General features: G+C 42.8%; 1 protein-coding gene across 1 annotated transcript in view; it reads left to right on the top strand.

The window, feature by feature from the left end:
• Positions 1-1,052: 1,052 nt before the first annotated feature.
• Positions 1,053-19,923, top strand: part of LOC115205463 (X-linked interleukin-1 receptor accessory protein-like 2) — a 36,500-nt gene continuing 17,629 nt past the window's right edge. Inside the window, exons 1-2 of the mRNA XM_029771464.1 lie at positions 1,053-1,180; positions 8,594-8,739. Of these exons, the coding sequence (XP_029627324.1) occupies positions 1,053-1,180; positions 8,594-8,739 (274 nt within the window). The remainder of the gene's footprint in view (positions 1,181-8,593; positions 8,740-19,923) is intronic.

Below are 19,923 nucleotides of genomic sequence, written 5' to 3'. Positions count from 1 at the left end.
GTATTATTTGATTTACATAATCATCAGCAAATGAAAAAAGTGGGCAAGAGGCGGGTTTTTAAGAGTATTGTTTTTGAGGGTTGTTTATCGTTACAGTTGCCGTTAACGACAGGTTCCAGACAGCTGCACAGATCACACGTCTCCAGCCCTCTCTCGGAGCTGTCAGCTCTACAACACAAAGTCATGTTGATTCTGATGTTTATCCAAAAGGCTTGACGTGTGACCGCTTTTACTACCTTGTAAGACCTTCGGAGCCATCTGCAAAGACTAACCTGCCACACCTCATTAGCCCATACCCCTGTGAACATGGGAAGAGCAAACACACTCACACACACACACCCTGCTGCCAAAAACACATTTTAAAATCCAAAGTGATGCTTCCTCAAACAACCTGAGGGAGTGGAGGAGAACGATGGGGGGTGGCAGAAGGGGTCACTTGTTTTCTTGGATCATCACAGTAATCCTAGCCTTTGATTTCTGGTGATGCCGGGCTGGCAGTCAGCGACCAGGCATTACTGTAGCTTGTCATTCACGTGGTGTTTGGAACCAACCAACTGCCTTGTTTGGCCCTGTGTGTCTGTAGAGACCCCTGGGTGGATGCAGCAGGTTTTTCCCTGTGATGCCAAGGGGCACCTAGCCTGCACTCAATAAACAAAGCATTACAGGACTCCACCTTATTACACACCCAGCCTAGGATGTTGTGGACCCACCACCATGTTTGGCCAAGATGGGGCATGATGGTGTGTTATTTGAAATGGGTAGTGGTTCTAGTTGACAGTGTTGTTCAAATGAGTTTGGGATAGAGCTTGGTGTGTGTGTGTGTGTGTGCGTGTGCGTGTGCGTGTGTGTCTGTGCGCTTGTGTGTCTGTGTATACGTGTGTGTGTGTGTGTGTGTGCGTGCGTGTGTGCGTGCGTCCGTGTGTGTGTGTGTGTGTCTGTGCGCTTGTGTGTCTGTGTATACATGTGTATGTGTGTCTGCCAGTGGGTTTTTTTCTCAGTTCTCTCAGGTAAATGTGCGCTTGTCAAATGTTGCCTTCTTTGTCATTCCAGGTATGCCTCTCAGTCTAGACTGTAAGGCCTTCTTCGGCTACAGTGGGGAGTCTAGACATATCATCTACTGGATGAAGGGGGAGAAGTTTGTGGAGGAGCTGGCAGGTCACATTAAAGAAAGTGAAGTCAGGTACTGTATATAATCTATCACTGCAAACTTTTCCTCTTTCTCTGTTTCTGATGGTGGAAGTGTCTAGTTTCTGGCTATATACAGAAACCAGTGTGGATGTGACTGACACTAGCAGATTATGCCCATTAGGGTTGTGGAGTAATGTCTTGTGGGTCTGAAAAATCATCAGGCGTCATTAGGAGTGTGATGTTCCACTGCCACATCCTGTGCTGTCCACTGTGACTGACAGCATAATACCTCCATCAGCGGGAGAGGATTTCTGCTTCGATATCAGCTCCAGGATTTGTACTACAGTCTAAATGGACAGAGGGGAAATTCCTCATGCATACAATGAGAAACTAATCATGTAACAATTTAATTCAGGGTAAATCCGGGCTTGTTGGAAGTTGCAGACTGCTACTTCTGAAAGATGATAAGAGTTCATCCTCTTGTTGGAAGGCTAGTAATTACCACATAAAGCTAGTAATTACCACATAAAGCTAGTAATTACCATATAAAGCAAGTTATTACCACATAAAGCACGTACAGTAATTACCATATAAATATAGTAATTACCACATAAAGCTAGTAATTACCACATAGCTGTCATGGAAATGTAACCGCTCCTATCAAATGACAAATAATTGTCTCAACTTCCCAGCCTGGAGTAGCCAGTAACATCAACTCCCCAGCCTGGAGTAGCCAGTAACATCAACTCCCCAGCCTGGAGTAGCCAGTAACATCAACTCCCCAACCTGGAGTAGCCAGTAACATCATCTCCCCAGCCTGGAGTAGCCAGTAACATCAACTCCCCAGCCTGGAGTAGCCAGTAGCATCATCTCACTAGCCTGGAGTAGCCAGTAGCATCATCTCCCCAGCCTGGAGTAGCCAGTAGCATCATCTCACTAGCCTGGAGTAGCCAGTAGCATCAACTCACTAGCCTGGAGTAGCCAGTAGCATCATCTCACTAGCCTGGAGTAGCCAGTAACATCAACTCCCCAGCCTGGAGTAGCCAGTAGCATCATCTCCCCAGCCTGGAGTAGCCAGTAACATCATCTCACTAGCCTGGAGTAGCCAGTAGCATCAACTCACTAGCCTGGAGTAGCCAGTAGCATCATCTCACTAGCCTGGAGTAGCCAGTAACATCAACTCACTAGCCTGGAGTAGCCAGTAGCATCATCTCACTAGCCTGGAGTAGCCAGTAACATCATCTCACTAGCCTGGAGTAGCCAGTAGCATCAACTCACCAGCCTGGAGTAGCCAGTAGCATCATCTCACTAGCCTGGAGTAGCCAGTAGCATCATCTCACTAGCCTGGAGTAGCCAGTAGCATCAACTCACTAGCCTGGAGTAGCCAGTAGCATCAACTCACTAGCCTGGAGTAGCCAGTAACATCATCTCACTAGCCTGGAGTAGCCAGTAACATCAACTCCCCAGCCTGGAGTAGCCAGTAGCATCATCTCCCCAGCCTGGAGTAGCCAGTAACATCATCTCACTAGCCTGGAGTAGCCAGTAGCATCAACTCACTAGCCTGGAGTAGCCAGTAGCATCATCTCACTAGCCTGGAGTAGCCAGTAACATCAACTCACTAGCCTGGAGTAGCCAGTAGCATCATCTCACTAGCCTGGAGTAGCCAGTAACATCATCTCACTAGCCTGGAGTAGCCAGTAGCATCAACTCACCAGCCTGGAGTAGCCAGTAGCATCATCTCACTAGCCTGGAGTAGCCAGTAGCATCATCTCACGAGCCTGGAGTAGCCAGTAGCATCAACTCACTAGCCTGGAGTAGCCAGTAGCATCAACTCACTAGCCTGGAGTAGCCAGTAACATCAACTCCCCAGCCTGGAGTAGCCAGTAGCATCATCTCCCCAGCCTGGAGTAGCCAGTAGCATCAACTCCCCAGCCTGGAGTAGCCAGTAGCATATTAAAGTAATAAAGTACAGGATTTCAAAGCTACTGAACTGACTCCACACCAGTACCCACCAATACAATTATAACTCTACTATCTACTGCTGGCAGTATTCAGCCAATCATCAAGTTTGCAGACGACACAACAGTAGTAGGCCTAATTATCAACAATGACGAGACAGCCTACAGGGAGGAGGTGCGGGCCCTGGGAGTGTGGTGCCAGGAAAATAACCTCTCACCCAATGTCAAACAAAACAAAGGAGCTGATCGTGGACTTCAGGAAACAGCAGAAGGAGCACCCCCGATCCACGTTGACGGGACCGCAGTGAAGGTGGACAGCTTCAAGTTCCTCGGCGTACACATCACTGACAAACTGAAATGGTCCACCCACACAGACAGAGTGGTGAAGGAGGCACAACAGCACCTCTTTAACTTCAGGAGGCTGAAGAAATGTGGCTTGGCACCTAAAACCCACACAAACTTTTACAGGTGCCCAATTGAGAGCATCCTGTCGGGCTGCATCACCGCCTGGTACGGCAACTGCACCACCCGCAACCGAAGGGCTCTCCAGAGGGTGGTGCGGTCTGCCCAACGCATCACTAGGGGCAAACTACCTACCCTCCAGGATACCTAAAGCACCCAGTGTCACAGGACGCTGCCCTATATACATAGACATGAAATGACTGGCCATTTTAATAATGGAACACTAGTCACTTTAATAATGTTTTCATATTTTGCATTACTCATCTCATATGTATATACTGTATTCTATTCTATTCTACTGTATCTTAGTCTATGTCGCTCTGACATCTGGTCAAAATATTTATATATTCTTAATTCTATTCCTTTACTTTAGATTTGTGTGTGTTGTGTGTATTGTTGTGAAATTGTTAAATATTACTTGTTAGATATTACTACACTGTTGGAGCTAGAAACACAAGCATTTTGCTACACCCGCAATAACATCTGCTAAACACGTGTATGTGAGCAGTAAAATTAGATTTGCTACAAGTTCAGATAGCTGGCTAGATTATTTAACTGTTTTGCTGACATGGATAATTGAGTGACTGTCAGAGACTGACATAACAAGAGAAAAATGACTGATGCACAACCAAATTTCAAACGCTCTATTATTCTACTATTCAACTGACCCCGAACTGAGTTCCTAGGTTGGGGACCCCCATAGCAGCTTGGGGCCCTAAGTGACCGCTTATGTCACTTATGCCTGGAGCCGCCCCACCAGCACATGGCCAAACCAAAACCAACAAATGTCTCTCTCTCTCGCCAAAAAAACGAGGCTGGATGTCTCTACAGCTGTGCAGATGAGATGGGAAAGTGACTGAAATTAACTAAGAAAAGCAGATATTATCACATGAATGGCCAGAGGCGGAGATACAAAGATACTGTACAGAGCAGAGTGAGTTATTTGTTCACAGGCAGACTGGCATTTTCTGTCTGCACCATTGGTGAACAGCCAAGAATGATGACTAAGAAGGGAGAGGGGAAAAGGCTACTTATTTAAGAGGCTCTAATAACCCTAAGAACAAAGGAGGTGCCAGTTTTCAGTAGAAATATGTCTGAGATTTCATACAAAGAAGTCCAGGTCAGGTTAGTGCAGTAAGATACTCTGACCCAGTTTCTCTCAATGCTCCTGGTGGACTAATGCAATCGGAGAGAGAGGCAGATCTGGCTCTCAAGAGAAGACAGGCTGTGTGCACAATGCCTGCAAAATGAGGTGGAAACTGAGCTGCACTTCCTAACCTCCTGCCAAATGTATGACCATATTAGAGACACATATTTCCTTCAGATTACACAGATCCACAAAGAATTAGAAAACAAATCCAATAATAAACTGATGAACTCCCATATCTACTGGGTGAAATACCACAGTGTGACATCACAGCAGCAAGATTTGTCACCTGTTGCCACAAGAAAAGGGCAACCAGTGAAAAACAAACACCATTGTAAATACAACCCATATTTATGTTTATTTATTTCCCCTTTTGTACTTTAATAACTATTTGCACATCGTTACAACACTGTATATAGACATAATATGACATTTGAAATGTCTCTATTCTTTTGGAACTTATGTGAGTGTAATGTTTACTGTTCATTTTTATTGTTTATTTCACTTTTGTTTATTATCTACTTCACTTGCTTTGGCAATGTCAACATATGCCAATAAGCCCTTAAATTAAACATTGAAATTGAGAGGGAGAAAGAGCTGGAGAGAAAGAAAGAGGAAGAGACTGTGTGCATACTGTGTGTTTGTGGGTGTGTGTGTGTCTGTCTGTCTGTCTGTCTGTCTGTCTGTCTGTCTGTCTGTCTGTCTGTCTGTCTGTCTGTCTGTCTGTGTGTTTGTCTGTGTGTTTGTGATGGTCCAAGTGAACATATGCGTATGCCTGACTATGAATATTCTCTTCTGATGGGGAATTTTAGCAAGTAGCTCATCATTCAGAATGACCTCTAACACAAATCGCCGCATCACATCAGTCCTTCTCAGTGGCACTGCAAAGACCTGCTCTTTATTTTCATTTCAAGGTTTTGAAGTGCTCTTGTGGGGTAGGGTTTTCACGCCTCTGCGCTGGTTTTGTTTTCTTCCAGCGGAGCCACTAATTACGTATTACGCCTCCCTCTCACCTCTAGAACTGCGTCCTCCTTCCTAACGTGGAGGTACAGCATTATCCTTCCTAGCATGGAGGTACAGCATTATGTTTCCTAACGTGGATGTGCAGCATAGTCCTCCCTAACATTTAGAATGGCGCCGGAGGGGATGGCTGACATTTTACGGGCTCCTAACCAACTGTGCTATTTGTGTGTTTTTCGCATTGTTTGTAACTTATTTTGTACATAATGTTGCTGCTACCGTCTCTTATGACTGAAAAGAGCCTTTGGATATCAGAACAGTGATTACTCACCTCAAACTGGATGAAGATTTTTTTCTTTATGGAGTCCGACGCAAAGGATATACTGCTTCTCTGAGACCAGGCCCAAATCCCTGTCATTCGTGTGAAGAAAAGACGGAAATACAGGGGAGATTGGGGTGCCTTGTGAAAATTCGTCAGTTAGTGGGTAACCCGCCTCTACCATCCGTTCTATTGGACAATGTACAATCACTGGAAAATTACCTGGATGATCTCCGCTCGAGACTATCCTACCAACAGGACATTAAAAACTGTAATATCTTATGTTCACCGAGTCGTAGCTGAATGACGACACGGATAATATACAGTTGGCTGGGTTTTCTGTGCAACGGCACCGCAGAACACAGTCTGGTAAGACGAGTGGTGGTGTGTGTCTATTTGTCAATAACAACTGGTGCATGATGTCTAATATTAAAGAGATCTCGGGGTATTGCTCGCCTGAGGTAGAGTACCTCATGATAAACTGTAGACCACACTATCTACTAAGAGAGTTTTCATCTATATTTTTCATAGCTGTCTATTTACCACCACAAACCGATGCTGGCATGAAGACCGCACTCAACTAGCTATATAAGGCCATAAGAAAACAAGAAAATGCTCATCCAGAAGCGGCACTCCTAGTGGCCGGGGATTTTAATGCAGGCAAACTTAAATCCGTTTTACCTCATTTCTACCAGCATGTCACATGTGCAACCAGAGGAAAAGAAAGCTCTAGATCACCTTTACGCCACACACAGAGACGCATACAAAGCTCTCCCTCACCCTCCATTTGGCAAATCTGACCATAATTCTATCCTCCTGATTCCTGCTTACAAAAAAAACCAAAGCAGGAAGTACCAGTGACTCGCTCAATACGGAAGTGGTCAGATGACACAGATGCTACGCTACAGGACTGTTTTGCTAGCACAGACTGGAATATGTTCTGGGATTCATTCAATGGCATTGAGGAGTATACCACCTCAGTCACCAACTTCATCAATAAGTTTATTGATGACGTCATCCACACAGCGACCGTACCTACATATCCCAACCAGAAGCCGTGGATTACAGGCAACATCTGCACCGAGCTAAAGGCTAGAGCTAACGCTTTCAAGGAGCGGGACACCAATCCGGATGCTTATAAGAAATGCCGCTATGCCCTCAGATGAGCAATCAAACAGGCAAAGCATCAATACAGGACTAAGATTGAATCCTACTACACTGGCTCTAATGCTCACCGGATGTGTCAGGGCTTGCAAACTATTATGGACTTCAAAGGGAAACCCAGCTGCAAGCTTCCTAGTGATGCGAGCCTACCAGACGAGCTAAATGTCTTTTATGCTCGCTTCGAGAAAAGCAACACTGAAGCATGCATGAGAGCACCACCTCTTCCAGACTACTGTGTGATCATGCTCTCCGTAGCCGATGTGAGCAAGACTTTTCAACAGGTCAACATTCACAAGGCCGCGGGGCCAGACAGATTACCAGGACGTGTACTCAGAGCATGCGCGGACCAACTGTAAAGTGTCTTTACTGACATTTTCAACCTCTCCCTGACCGAGTCTGTAATACCAACATGTTTCAAGCAGACCAGCAATAGTCCCTGTTCCCAATACAGCCTATAGGAAGGAGGTCAGAGACCTGGCAGTGGGGTGCCAGGACAGCAACCTCTCCCTCAACGTAAGCAAGACAAAGGAGATGATTGTGGACTACAGGAAAAAGGCGGCCGACAGGGCTGTAGCGGAGCGGGTCGAAAGTTAAGTTCCTTGGGGCCCACATCCCCAACAAACTATCATGGTCCAAACACACCAAGACAGTCGTGACAACACCTTTTTCGCTCAGGAGACTGAAAAGATTTGGCCTTGGTCCCCAGATCCTCAAAAAGTTCTACAGCTGCACCATCGAGAGCATCCTGACCGGTTGCATCACCGCCTGGTATGGCAACTGTTCGATCTGACCATAAGGCGCTACAGAGGGTAGTGCGTACGGCTCAGTACATCACTGGGGCCAAGCTGCCTGCCATCCAGGACCTATATACTAGGCGGTGTCAGAGGAAGGCCCAAAAAATTGTCAAAAGACTCCAGTCACCTAAGTCATAGAATGCTCTCTCTGCTACCACACGGTATTGTTATTTTATTGTGTTACTTTTTTTTTCTTTTTTTTTACTTTAGTTTATTTAGTAAATAATTTCTTAACCATATTTCTTGTACTGCATTGTTGGTTACGGGCTTATAAGCATTTCACGGTAAGGTCTCTCTCCCTCCTCCGTGTGTGTGTGTGTGTGTGTGTGTGTGTGTGTGTGTGTGTGTGTGTGTGTGTGTGTGTGTGTGTGTGTGTGTGTGTGTGTGTGTGTGTGTGTGTGTGTGTGTGTGTGTGTGTGTGTTGGATCTCCAGGTCCACTGTAATGGGGAAAGAATCTCTGCCTAACGAGTATGTCCTCTGCGCTGAACTCTTGTTAGCTGCATTGTGAAACCAGGGCCTGGCTCTAAAAACAGACCACTATGTGAGGTGTGTCTCTACCCCACACTATGTACCTCAGTGGCGACCTTTATACTCTTGGCTATGGTACCTTCCCTGAGGTTCTTCTCGCTCTCCTCCCCCTCCTCCTCTTCTTCTACACAGGGTGCTGAAGGAACACTTAGGGGAAAAGGAGGTGGAGCTGTCCTTAACCTTTGACGCGGTGGAGGAGACGGACCTGGGAAACTACACATGCTATGTGGAGAACCACATTGGACGGAGGAGCGGCAGCGCCATCCTGCAGAAGAGAGGTAGGCCAGGCCTCAACACCACTGCTGTCTGCTGATAATACTGCTGTGACAGCAACACTTTAGTCAGACAGATTTATGGGTAATGTCTCCGTTGGGAGGGTGCGGCATCATGGCATAATACCCTTTGCCAACTTGGGCACTGACTAATTAAAACCCCATTTCTTCACTTGTCTAATACTCTGTGTCATGCTACAGTTGAAGTCGGAAGTTTACATACACCTTAGGCTTAACCAAATACATTAAACTCCGTTTTTCACAATTCCTGACATTTAATCCTAGTAAAAATTCCCCGTCTTAGGTCAGGTAGGCTCGCCACTTTATTTTAAGATTGTGAAATGTCAGAATAATAGTAGAGAGGGATTTATTTCAGCTTTTATTTCTTTCATCACATTCCCAGTGGGTCAGAAGTTTACATACACTCAATTAGTATTTGGTAGCATAGCCTTTAAATTGTTTAACTTGGGTCAAATGCTTCAGGTAGCCTTCTACAAGCTTCCCACAATAAGTTGGGTGAATTTTGGCCCATTCCTCCTGACAGAGCTGGTGTAATAAAGCTGGATTCAAGTTTGTAGGCCTCCTTGCTCGCACAAGCTTTTTCAGTTCTGCCCACCAATTTTCTATAGGATTGAAGTCAGGGCTTTGTGATGGCCACTCCAATACCTTGACTTTGTTGTCCTTAAGTCATTTTGCCACAGCGTTGGAAGTATGCTTGGGGTCATTGTCCATTTGGAAGACCCATTTGCGACCAAGCTTTAACTTCCTGACTGATATCTGGAGATGTTGCTTCAATATATCCACATAATTTTCATGCCTCATGATGCCTTCTATTTTGTGTAGTGCACCAGTCCCTCCTGCAGCAAAGCACCCCCACAACATTATGCTGCCACCCTCGTGCTTCACGGTTGGGATGGTGTTCTTCGGCTTGCAAGCCTCCCCCTTTTTCCTCCAAACATAACAATGGTCATTATGGCCAAACAGTTCTATTTTTGTTTCATCAGACCAAAGGACATTTCTCCAAAAAGTATGATCTTTGTCCCCATGTGCAGTTGCAAACTGTAGTTTTTTTTATGGTGGTTTTGGAGCAGTGGCTTCTTCCTTGCTGAGCGGCCTTTCAGGTTATGTCGATATAGGACTCGTTTTACTGTGGAAATAGATACTTTTGTACCTGTTTCCTCCAGCATCTTCACAAGGTCGTTTGCTGTTGTTCTGGGATTGATTTGCACTTTTCACACCAAAGTACGTTCATCTCTAAGAGACAGAACGCGTCTCCTTCCTGAGCGGTATGATGGCTGCGTGATCCCATGGTGTTTAAACTTGCATACTATAGTTTGTACAGATGAACGTGGTACCTTCAGGCGTTGCTCCCAAGGATCAACCAGACTTGTGGAGGTCTCCCCAAAAAATTCTGAGGTCTTGGCTGATTTCTTTTGATTTTCCCATGACGTCAAGCAAAGAGGCACTGAGTTTGAAGGTAGGCCTTGAAATACATCCACAGGTACACCTCCAATTCACTCAAATGATGTCAATTAGCCTATCAGAAGCTTCTAAAGCCATGAGATAATGTTATGGAATTTTCCAATCTGTTTAAAGGCACAGTCAACTTAGGGTATGTAAACTTCTGACCCACTGGAATTGTGATACAGTGAATTATAATTGAAATCTGTTTGTAAACAATTGTTGGACAAATGACTTGTGTCATGCACAAAGTAGATGTCCTAACCGACTTGCAAAAACTATAGTTTGTTAACAAGAAATTTGGGGAGTGGTTGAAAAATGAGTTTTAATGACTCCAACCTGAGTGTATGTAAACTTCCAAATTCAACTGTATATGCCTCCCACAATCTGTATGACTGTTGTAAGGAGCCTGGCTAAACTCAGATCTGGAGAGAGAAAGAAATAGATTTAAGAAGAGATCGTATTGAGATAGGTATAGCTCTATAGGTAGGTACTGAAAGTGCATGAGTTTGCAGAGAGCAGAGTTTAATCCTGTTTTCTCTTTGTCTTGGAAGGGCAGATCTGATCGAGTCACAGCTTTATAAGTGTATTTTAAACGAGATTTTAAAGCAGATTTATGTTTCATAGCTTCAGCGCAGTAAAAACTACAACCAGTAAATAATCACATTTTCAGTTTTACGTGATAATTGCATTTTCTTACGTGATTTCACATGTAGTAAATTGACAGTTTGCATGTTAACACCACCTTTTCACATGTGAAGAGAATAACATGTTTTCACCTCACAGGTGAATTGTAGTTTAACATGTTGAAAACTTTCACGTGAAAATCTGATATGCAGTTTTACATGTGAAAAACATTCACATGTGAAAATCAAAGTTGCAGTTTTACGTGTAAAAAACCTCAATGTGAAAATCTCACTTTCACAGGCGGAATTTCATTTTCACTTGTGAAAATCAGATTTTCAGTATCATATGTGTGAACTTGCAATTCCACTTGTGAAAGTGAAAATCTAATTTGAAGTTTCAGATATAAGAAACTCCAACTGTGAAAATCTTACTTTGTGGGGTTGAAATAATGTTATTCTCCTCACATCTGAAAAGATGGTGTTAACATGTTGCAGTAGCATCCAAAAAGCCCAAATGTGGGACAAGGGAAAGATTTTGCGGTACATTCACAGAACCGTGGACATAATACATTTTTCGGGAGACAGGTTAATTGATCACCTTCAAATGGTGACATAGTTCTGCTGTGTGAAGGTCACTCCCTGTTAAAGGGGAAATCCGTAGTTGCTACATCCATTTTTTAACTTAGAAATTAATGATATACACTACCGGTCAAAAGATTTAGAACACCTACTCATTCAAGGGTTTTTCTTTATTTTTACTATTTTCTATATTGTAGAATAATAGTGAAGACATCAAAACTATGAAATAACACATATGGAATCATGTCGTAACCAAAAAAGTCTTAAACAAATCAAAATATATTTTATATTTGGGATTCCTCAAATAGCCACCCTTTGCCTTGATGACAGCTTTGCACACTCTTGGAATTCTCTCAACCAGCTTCACCTGGAATGCTTTTCCAACAGTCTTGAAGGAGTTCCCACATATACTGAGCACTTGTTGGCTGCTTTTCTTTCACTCTGCGGTCCGACTCCTCCCAAACCATCACAATTTGGTTGAGGTCGGGGGATTGTGGAGGCCAGGTCATCCATCACTCTCCTTCTTGGTCAAATAACCCTTACACAGCCTGGAGGTGTGTTGGGTCATTGTCCTGTTGAAAAACAAATGATAGTCCCACTAAGCCCAAAACAGATGGGATGGTGTATCGCTGCAGAATGCTGTGGTAGCCATGCTGGTTAAGTGTGCCTTGAATTCTAAATAAATCACAGACAGTGTCACCAGCAAAGCACACCCACACCATAACACCTCCTCCTCATGCTTTATGGCGGGAAATACAGGAGATGATCCATTCACCCACACCGCGTCTCACAAATACACGGCGGTTGGAACGAAAAATCTCCAAGACTCCAGACCAAAGGACAGATTTCCACAGGGCTAATGTCCATTGCTTGTGTTTCTTGGCACAAGCAAGTCTCTTCTTATTATTGGTGTCCTTTAGTAGTGGTTTCTTTGCAGCAATTCGACCATGAAGGCCTGATTCACACAGTCTCCTCTGAACAGTGGATGTTGAGATGTGTCTGTTACTTGAACTCTGTGAAGCATTTATTTGGGCTGCAATTTCTGAGGCAGTTAACTCTAATGAACTTATCCTCCGCAGCAGAGGAAACTTCCATTCCTGTGGTGATCCTCATGAGAGCCAGTTTCATCATAGCGCTTGATGGTTTTTGCGACTGCACTTGAAGAAACTTTCAAAGTTGTTGAAATGTTTCATATTGGCTGACCTTCAAGTAATGATGGACTGTCGTTTCCCTTTGCTTATTTGAGCTGTTCTTGCCATAATATGGACTTGGTCTTTTACCTAATAGGGCTATCTTCTGTATACCCTCCTACCTTGCCACAACACAACTGATTGGCTCATTAAGAAGGAAAGAAATTCCACAAATGTACTTTTAAGAAGGCACACCTGTTAATTGAAATGCATTCCAGGTGACTACCTCATGAAGCTGGTTGAGAAAATGCCAAGAGTGTGCAAAGCTGTCATCAAGGCAAAGGGTGGCTATTTGAAGAATCTCAAATCAGAATATTTTTTTAAATACTTTTTTGGTTGCTACATGATTCCATATGTGTTACTTCATGGTTTTGATGTCTTCACTATTATTCTGCAATGTAGAAAATAGTAAAAATAAATAAAAACCCTTGAATGAGTAGGTGTTCCAAAACTTTTGACCGGTAGTGTATACCCATTGATTCTTAAAGAATATGACTTACAAATGCCTTATGAACTTAGTTCAACTCTCATAGCCCATCAGAACCCAACATATACAGTGCATTCTGAAAGTATTCAGACCCCTTGACTTTTTCCACATTTTTTACGTTACAGCCTTATTGTAAAATTGATTAAATCTTTTTTTACTCATCAATCTACACACAATATCCCACAATTTTTTTTGCAAAAAATTAGAGAGCATGCTATGGAGTAGGCGTGCTTTGCTAGAGCTCCACTCATTTTTGAAACAAATTCATATTTGTCTTATCCTCTCACAAACTATAACTTCAAACATTGTCTGGCAATATGACAAAGGGAAAAGGCACGAAAAAAGGGGGAGCTAAACAAGATAATTTGAATGACAATGACAATGACAACGAACCAATTTCAACATTCTGTCTGTCTAAATACATTGATGACAAACCTTAACATTGTCGATATTTGCAGACTGACGCACCCAACAGATAGGGATTATTCTTTCTTTTCGTCAGTTCATAAATCATATTCCAGAATTGACCATTTTTTTGTTGACTCCAAACAAATTTCAGCAGCTGCGTCGGTTACCTATCACACCATTCTAATTACGGACCACCCTCCTCTGTCCATGGTGCTGAAACTCGACAATGTGTCTACAGGTCGACGACCATGGCGCTTAGACGCATACTTCTTGAAAGATGAGACTTTGTCAGTATTTGAAGGAGCAGATTGCCCTTTTCCTCAGAGCTAACAACACGGGGGATGTTGACGACTCCACCCTTTGGGAATCTCTAAAGGCTGTGATAAGAGGTTACATTATTTCATATATATCAGAGAGGAAAAAACGTGCCAATACTAGGCTGAGAGAAATTGAAAGAGAGTTAGGGGAACAGGAGAACGTTTTAGGACAAATTCCTCAAAATGCAGTCCTTGAGAAGATCACAAAGTTGAAATATGAATACAGTACCCAGACACCTCACCACTGTGTGAGAGGTGCAAGCAGGATGAGGGGACGTTGACCCACTTATTTTGGACATGTCCTAAGTTACATGCTTACTGGGCTCTCATTTTTGATGACATATCTAAAGCCTTCGATAGAGTTATACCCCCAGACCCATTCATCACTCCGTTTGGTACAGTTGATGGGAATCACCAGGAGGGGAAGACTGTCTCTCTTTGTACTCTATTAGCCAAAAGGCTCATATTGCAATTTTGGAAATTGGAGACTGTACCTTTGAAATGTGGTTACGAGATTTAGGGAATGTAATACATAAGGAAAAGATTTGATACAATACCTCCAATAGAAGTCCAATGTTTTACAAAATATGGCAGCCAATACTGGATAAATGGTCTAGTCCCGCTTCATATCTGGGTTGATGATCTGCTGCTACTCTGTGCTGTACTCCACTCAATATTTATTTTTGGCTTAACTACACTGCTTGTAATGACTATATGTTGTCTTCTTATACATGTACAGTCGTGGCCAAAAGTTTTGAGAAAGACACAAATATACATTTTCACAAAGTCTGCTGCCTCAGTTTGTATGATGGCAATTTGCATATAATCCAGAATGTTATGAAGAGAGATCAGATGAATTGCAATTAATTGCAAAGTCCCTCTTTGCCATGCAAATGAACTGAATCCCCCAAAAACATTTCCACTGCATTTCAGCCCTGCCACAAAAGGACCAGCTGACATCATGTCAGTGATTATCTCGTTAGCACAGGTGTGAGTGTTGACGAGGACAAGGCTGGAGATCACTCTGTCATGCTGATTGAGTTCGAATAACAGACTGGAAGCTTCGAAAGCAGGGTGGTGATTGGAATCATTATTCTTCCTCTGTCAACCATGGTTACCTGCAAGGAAACACGTGCCGTCATCATTGCTTTGCACAAAAAAAGGGCTTCACAAGCAAGGATATTGCTGTCAGTAAGATTGCACCTAAATCAACCATTTATCGGATCATCAAGAACTTCAAGGAGAGCGGTTCAATTGTTGTGAAGAGGATTCAGGGCGCCCAAGAAAGTCCAGCAAGCGCCAGGACCGTCTCCTAAAGTTGATTCAGCTGCGGGATCAGGGCACCACCAGTACAGAGCTTGCTCAGGAATGGCAGCAGGCAGGTGTGAGTGCATCTTCACGCACAGTGAGGCGAAGACTTTTGGAGGATGGCGTGGTGTCAAGAAGGGCAGCAAAGAAGCCACTTCTCTCCAGGAAAAACATCAAGGACAGACTGATATTCTGCAAAAGGTACAGCGATTGGACTGCTGAGGACTGGGGTAAAGTCATTTTCTCTGATGAATCCCCTTTCCGATTGTTTGGGGCATCCGGAAAAAGCTTGTCCGGAGAAGACAAGGTGAGCGCTACCATCAGTCCTGTGTCATGCCAACAGTAAAGCATCCTGAGACCATTCATGCGTGGGGTTGCTTCTCAGCCAAGGGAGTGGGCTCACTCACAAACCATCCAGGAACAGTTTGATGACGAACAATGCCTTTTCCAGCATGATGGAGCACCTTGCCATAAGGCAAAAGCGATAACTAAGTGTCTCGGGGAACAAAACATTGATATTTTGGCTCCATGGCCAGGAAACTCCCCAGACCTTAATCCCATTGAGAACTTGTGGTCAATCCTCAAGAGGCGGGTGGACAAACAAAAAGCCACAAATTCTGACAAACTCCAAGCATTGATTATGCAAGAATGGGCTGCCATCAGTCAGGATGTGGCCCAGAAGTTAATTGACAGCACGCCAGGGCGGATTGCAGAGGTCTTGAAAAAGAAGGGTCAACACTGCAAATATTGACTCTTTGCATCAACTTCATGTAATTGTCAATAAAAGCCTTTGACACTTATGAAATGCTTGTAATTATACTTCAGTGTAACATCTGACAAAAATGTCTGAAGACACTGAAGCAGCAAACTTTGTGGAAATTAATATTTGTGTCATTCTCAAAACTTTTGACCACGACTGTACCACCTAATAGGATTTAGTTTTATTTTGTGTATGTGTGAGTTACATTTTGTTTTGTCCTCTAAATTGGCCATCCCATTGAACAGTACAATGAATGTCAATGTTTGTATCGCTGTCTTTTTTATTTATTTTTTTAGTGGAAAATAATAAACATATTATAAAAAAAGAAAGAAAGAACACAGTGGCCTCCATCATTCCTAAATGGATGAAGCTTGGAACCACCAAGACTCTTCCTAGATCTGGCCAAACTGAGCAATCAGGGGTGAAGGGCCTTGGTCATGGAGGGGACCAAGAACCTGATGGCCACTCTGACAGGGCTCCAGAGTTCCTCTGTGTAGATGGGAGAACCTTCCAGAAGGACAACCATCTCTGCAGCACTCCACCAATCAGGCCTTTATGGTAAAGTGGCCAGACGAAAGCTACACCTAAGTAAAAGGCATGATAGCCCGCTTGGAGTTGCGGGCTATGATAAACAAGATTCTCTGGTCTGATGAAACCATGATTGAACTCTTTGGCCTGAATGCCAAGCTACACGTCTGGAGGAAACCTGGCACCATCCCTACGGTGAAGCATGGTGGTGGCAACATCATGCTGTGGGGATGTTTTTCAGCGTCAGGGACTGGGAGACTAGTCAGTATCGAGGGAAAGATGAACGGAGAAAAGTACAGAGAGATCCTTGATGAACACCTGCTCCAGAAGGCTCAGGACCTCAGGTTGGGGTGAAGGTTCACCTTCCAACAGGACAACAACCCTAAGAACACAGCCAAGACAACGCAGTAGTGGCTTCGGGACAAGTCTCTGAATGTCCTTGAGTGGCCAGCCAGAGCCCGGACTTGAACCCAATCAAACATCTCTGGAGAGACCTGAAAATAGCTGCGCAGAGAAGCTCTCCATCCAACCTGACAGAGCTTGAGAGGATCTGCAGAGAAGAATGGGAGAAACTCCCCAAATAAAGGTGTGCCAATCTTGTAGCGTCACACCCAAGAAGACTCGTCTGTAATCGCTGCCAAAGGTGCTTAAACAAAGTACTGAGTAGAGGGTCTGAATACTTTTGTAATATTAAAATATTTAAATGATATTAATGTTTATATGATATTAAAACAATTTAATCAATTTTAGAATAAGGCTGTAACATAACAAAATGTGGAAAAAGTGAAAAGGTCTGAATACTGTCCGAATGCACTGTAAGCTCGTTTTACTCCAATGTTTGTAAACAAAGTAAATGTTAACAACCACTGTATAGCCTAGAAACATCGTTAAAACTATTATTTTGATTTAATGGATGCATCCATAGCGTAGAGTATGGATTTGAGAGTGGATGCATTTATTCAGCCCCTTCCCCCCAGCGTTTTACTGAATCTGTGGCAGGGAGTAATAGTGTAATTGCGTAATAGTGTTATAATATGATGCAATGCTCTTGCGAGTTACATTTGTGCCATTATTTTATCTAACAACACTTCTGAAGTCTAGAACTAAATTCTTAGTATTGCAAACAAAAATAATGATATTGAAAGCAAAACATAAACCCAGAAGTATTGAGAGCAAATATAATTATAAATGGATGCCACATTTTTTTCTTCTGTAAAACGTTTTTTTTTATGATAATGCAATTTAATACAACTTTTCCTTCTTTCCTGGAATTTTCCCTCTCTTTGGTTGTTACCCTATGCGTTCGCTGCTTTTTTTTCAGTTGCAAGTTATTATTCATTCCAGCAGCATAGCACTCTGCATCCCACAGCTGGTTTGCCTCTGAAGCTAAACAGTGTCAGTCCTGGTGGATCCCTGAATGGGAGGCCAGATGTAGCTGGAGGTGGTGAAAATAACATTTAAAAAATGTGCGGGTGTAAAAATATCCCTTATGGGGATAGAAAAAAATTACGATGAAAAAACACGTGATAAATGTACATGTTTTTTACATGTGTTTTTTTTTGCACAGGTGTAGGATCTTAATTTGATTACCCTGTTGCAGCAGAACTTTCCTCCAAATGTAAAACTTGTAGTGTATTTGAGGTTTAAAAAGGCTTCTGAAGTTTGTAATTTCCACTTTGATATTTCAGACTTGATTTTCCCTTACAACCCATACAAAAATGTCCATTAATTATAATCCACATAATAATAATTTTCCTGTTGTAGCAAACCGTCTCAAATTAAGATCCGACATCTGTTTGCACCAACACAGTATTGTAGTAGGTCACAAAGGGCAAAAGCATTCTAATGGAATCAAAAACAATACTTACAGTACCCATTTGACGTTACAATTTCGCAAGAAAGATTCATCCCAAATACCCTCCTAACCTCCCAAAGAGCTGAGTCATCATCTCAAGTTGTGGCTTAAGTGTCTCGTTTCACAAAGAAAACAACCTATTTCGGCCCCTCAAGCAAATATATCCATAATGAGGAAGCAGCATAATTTGAACCAATTAACTTTAGGCTTAGAGGCATACAGTGAACTGTATAATTTAGATAGCGCTTCAAATTGAGGGAAAGATGTTAACAAATAGCATGTTGGGAAGCACAGATCATACAGGGTGGTGTGGGGGGGGGGAATGCATCCAAATATTTGGCCCATAAATAATTAATTCTCCATAAAACATGAGCAATCCTTCATGCTCCAGTTTTGAGAATATTGTTCAGCAAATGAGTGCCCTGGATATTAAGTAATGCTTTTATATATTAGTAGGAAGGAAGAATGGATCACTATACTATTCGTTTGGACATTAGTTTAGTTCAGTTGAGGTTTCTCTATAAAACATTAAAGCAGTTATATATATATTTTTTAAACATTACAATACATTTCACAACAGATTTCACAACACATTAAATGTATGCCCTCAGGCCACTACTCTAATACCACATATCTACAACACAAAATCCATGTGTTCATGTGTGTATAGTGCATATTACTGTGTGTGTGTATACGTGTGTCTGTGCCTGTGTGTGTGTCTCTTCACAGTCCCCGCTGTTCCATAAGGAGTATTTTTATCAGTTTTCTTACTGCTTGCATGAGTTGGAATAGATGTTGGAATCGATGTGAAATAGAGTTCCATGTAGTCATGGCTCTATGTAGGGGCAGCAGGTAGCCTAGTGGTTCGAGCATTGGACTAGTAACCAAAAGGTTGCAAGATCGAATCCCTGAGCTGACAAGGTAAAAATCTCTCCTTCTGCCGCTGAACAAGGCAGTTAGCCCAATGTTCCTAGGCTGTCATTGAAAATACGATTTTTTTCTTAACTGACTTGCCTAGTTAAATAAAGTACTGTAGTACTGTGCGCCTCCCATAGTCTGTTCTCGAGGACTGTGAAGAGACCTCTTGTGGGTTATGCATGGGTGTCTGAGCTGTGTGCTTGTAGTTCAAACAGACTGCTTGGTGCATTTGACATATCAATACTTTTCACAAATACCTGTTGTGATGAAGTCTTTCTCTCCTCTCTTGAGCAAGGAGAGATTGATATGCATATTATTCATGTTAGCTCTTTGTGTACATTTAAGGCTCAGCCATGCTGCCCTGTTCTGGGTCAAATGTAATTTTCCCAAGTCCCTCTTTGTGGCACTTGACCACAAGACTGGACAGTAGTCCAGGTGCGACAAAACTAGGGCCTTTAGGGCCTGCCTTATTGATAGATTTGTTAAGAATGCAGAGCAGTGCTTGATTATGGACAGACCTCTCCCCATCTTAGCTACTTTTGCATCAATATGTTTTAACATGGACAGTTTACAATCCAGGGTTACTCCAAGCAGTTTAGTCCCCTCAACTTGCTCAATTTCCACATTATTCATTACAAGATTTAGTTGAGGTATAGGGTTTAGTGAATGATTTCTCCCAAATACAATGCTTTTAGTTTTTGAAATATTTAGGACTAACTTATTTCTTACCACCTATTCTAAAATGACTGCAGC

Source organism: Salmo trutta, chromosome 13, assembly GCF_901001165.1.
Source record: "Salmo trutta chromosome 13, fSalTru1.1, whole genome shotgun sequence".
In the NCBI taxonomy this organism is placed as follows: domain Eukaryota; kingdom Metazoa; phylum Chordata; class Actinopteri; order Salmoniformes; family Salmonidae; genus Salmo; species Salmo trutta.
The sequence above is the reverse complement of the archived record's forward strand: the minus strand, read 5'-3'. Positions and strand labels throughout refer to the sequence as shown.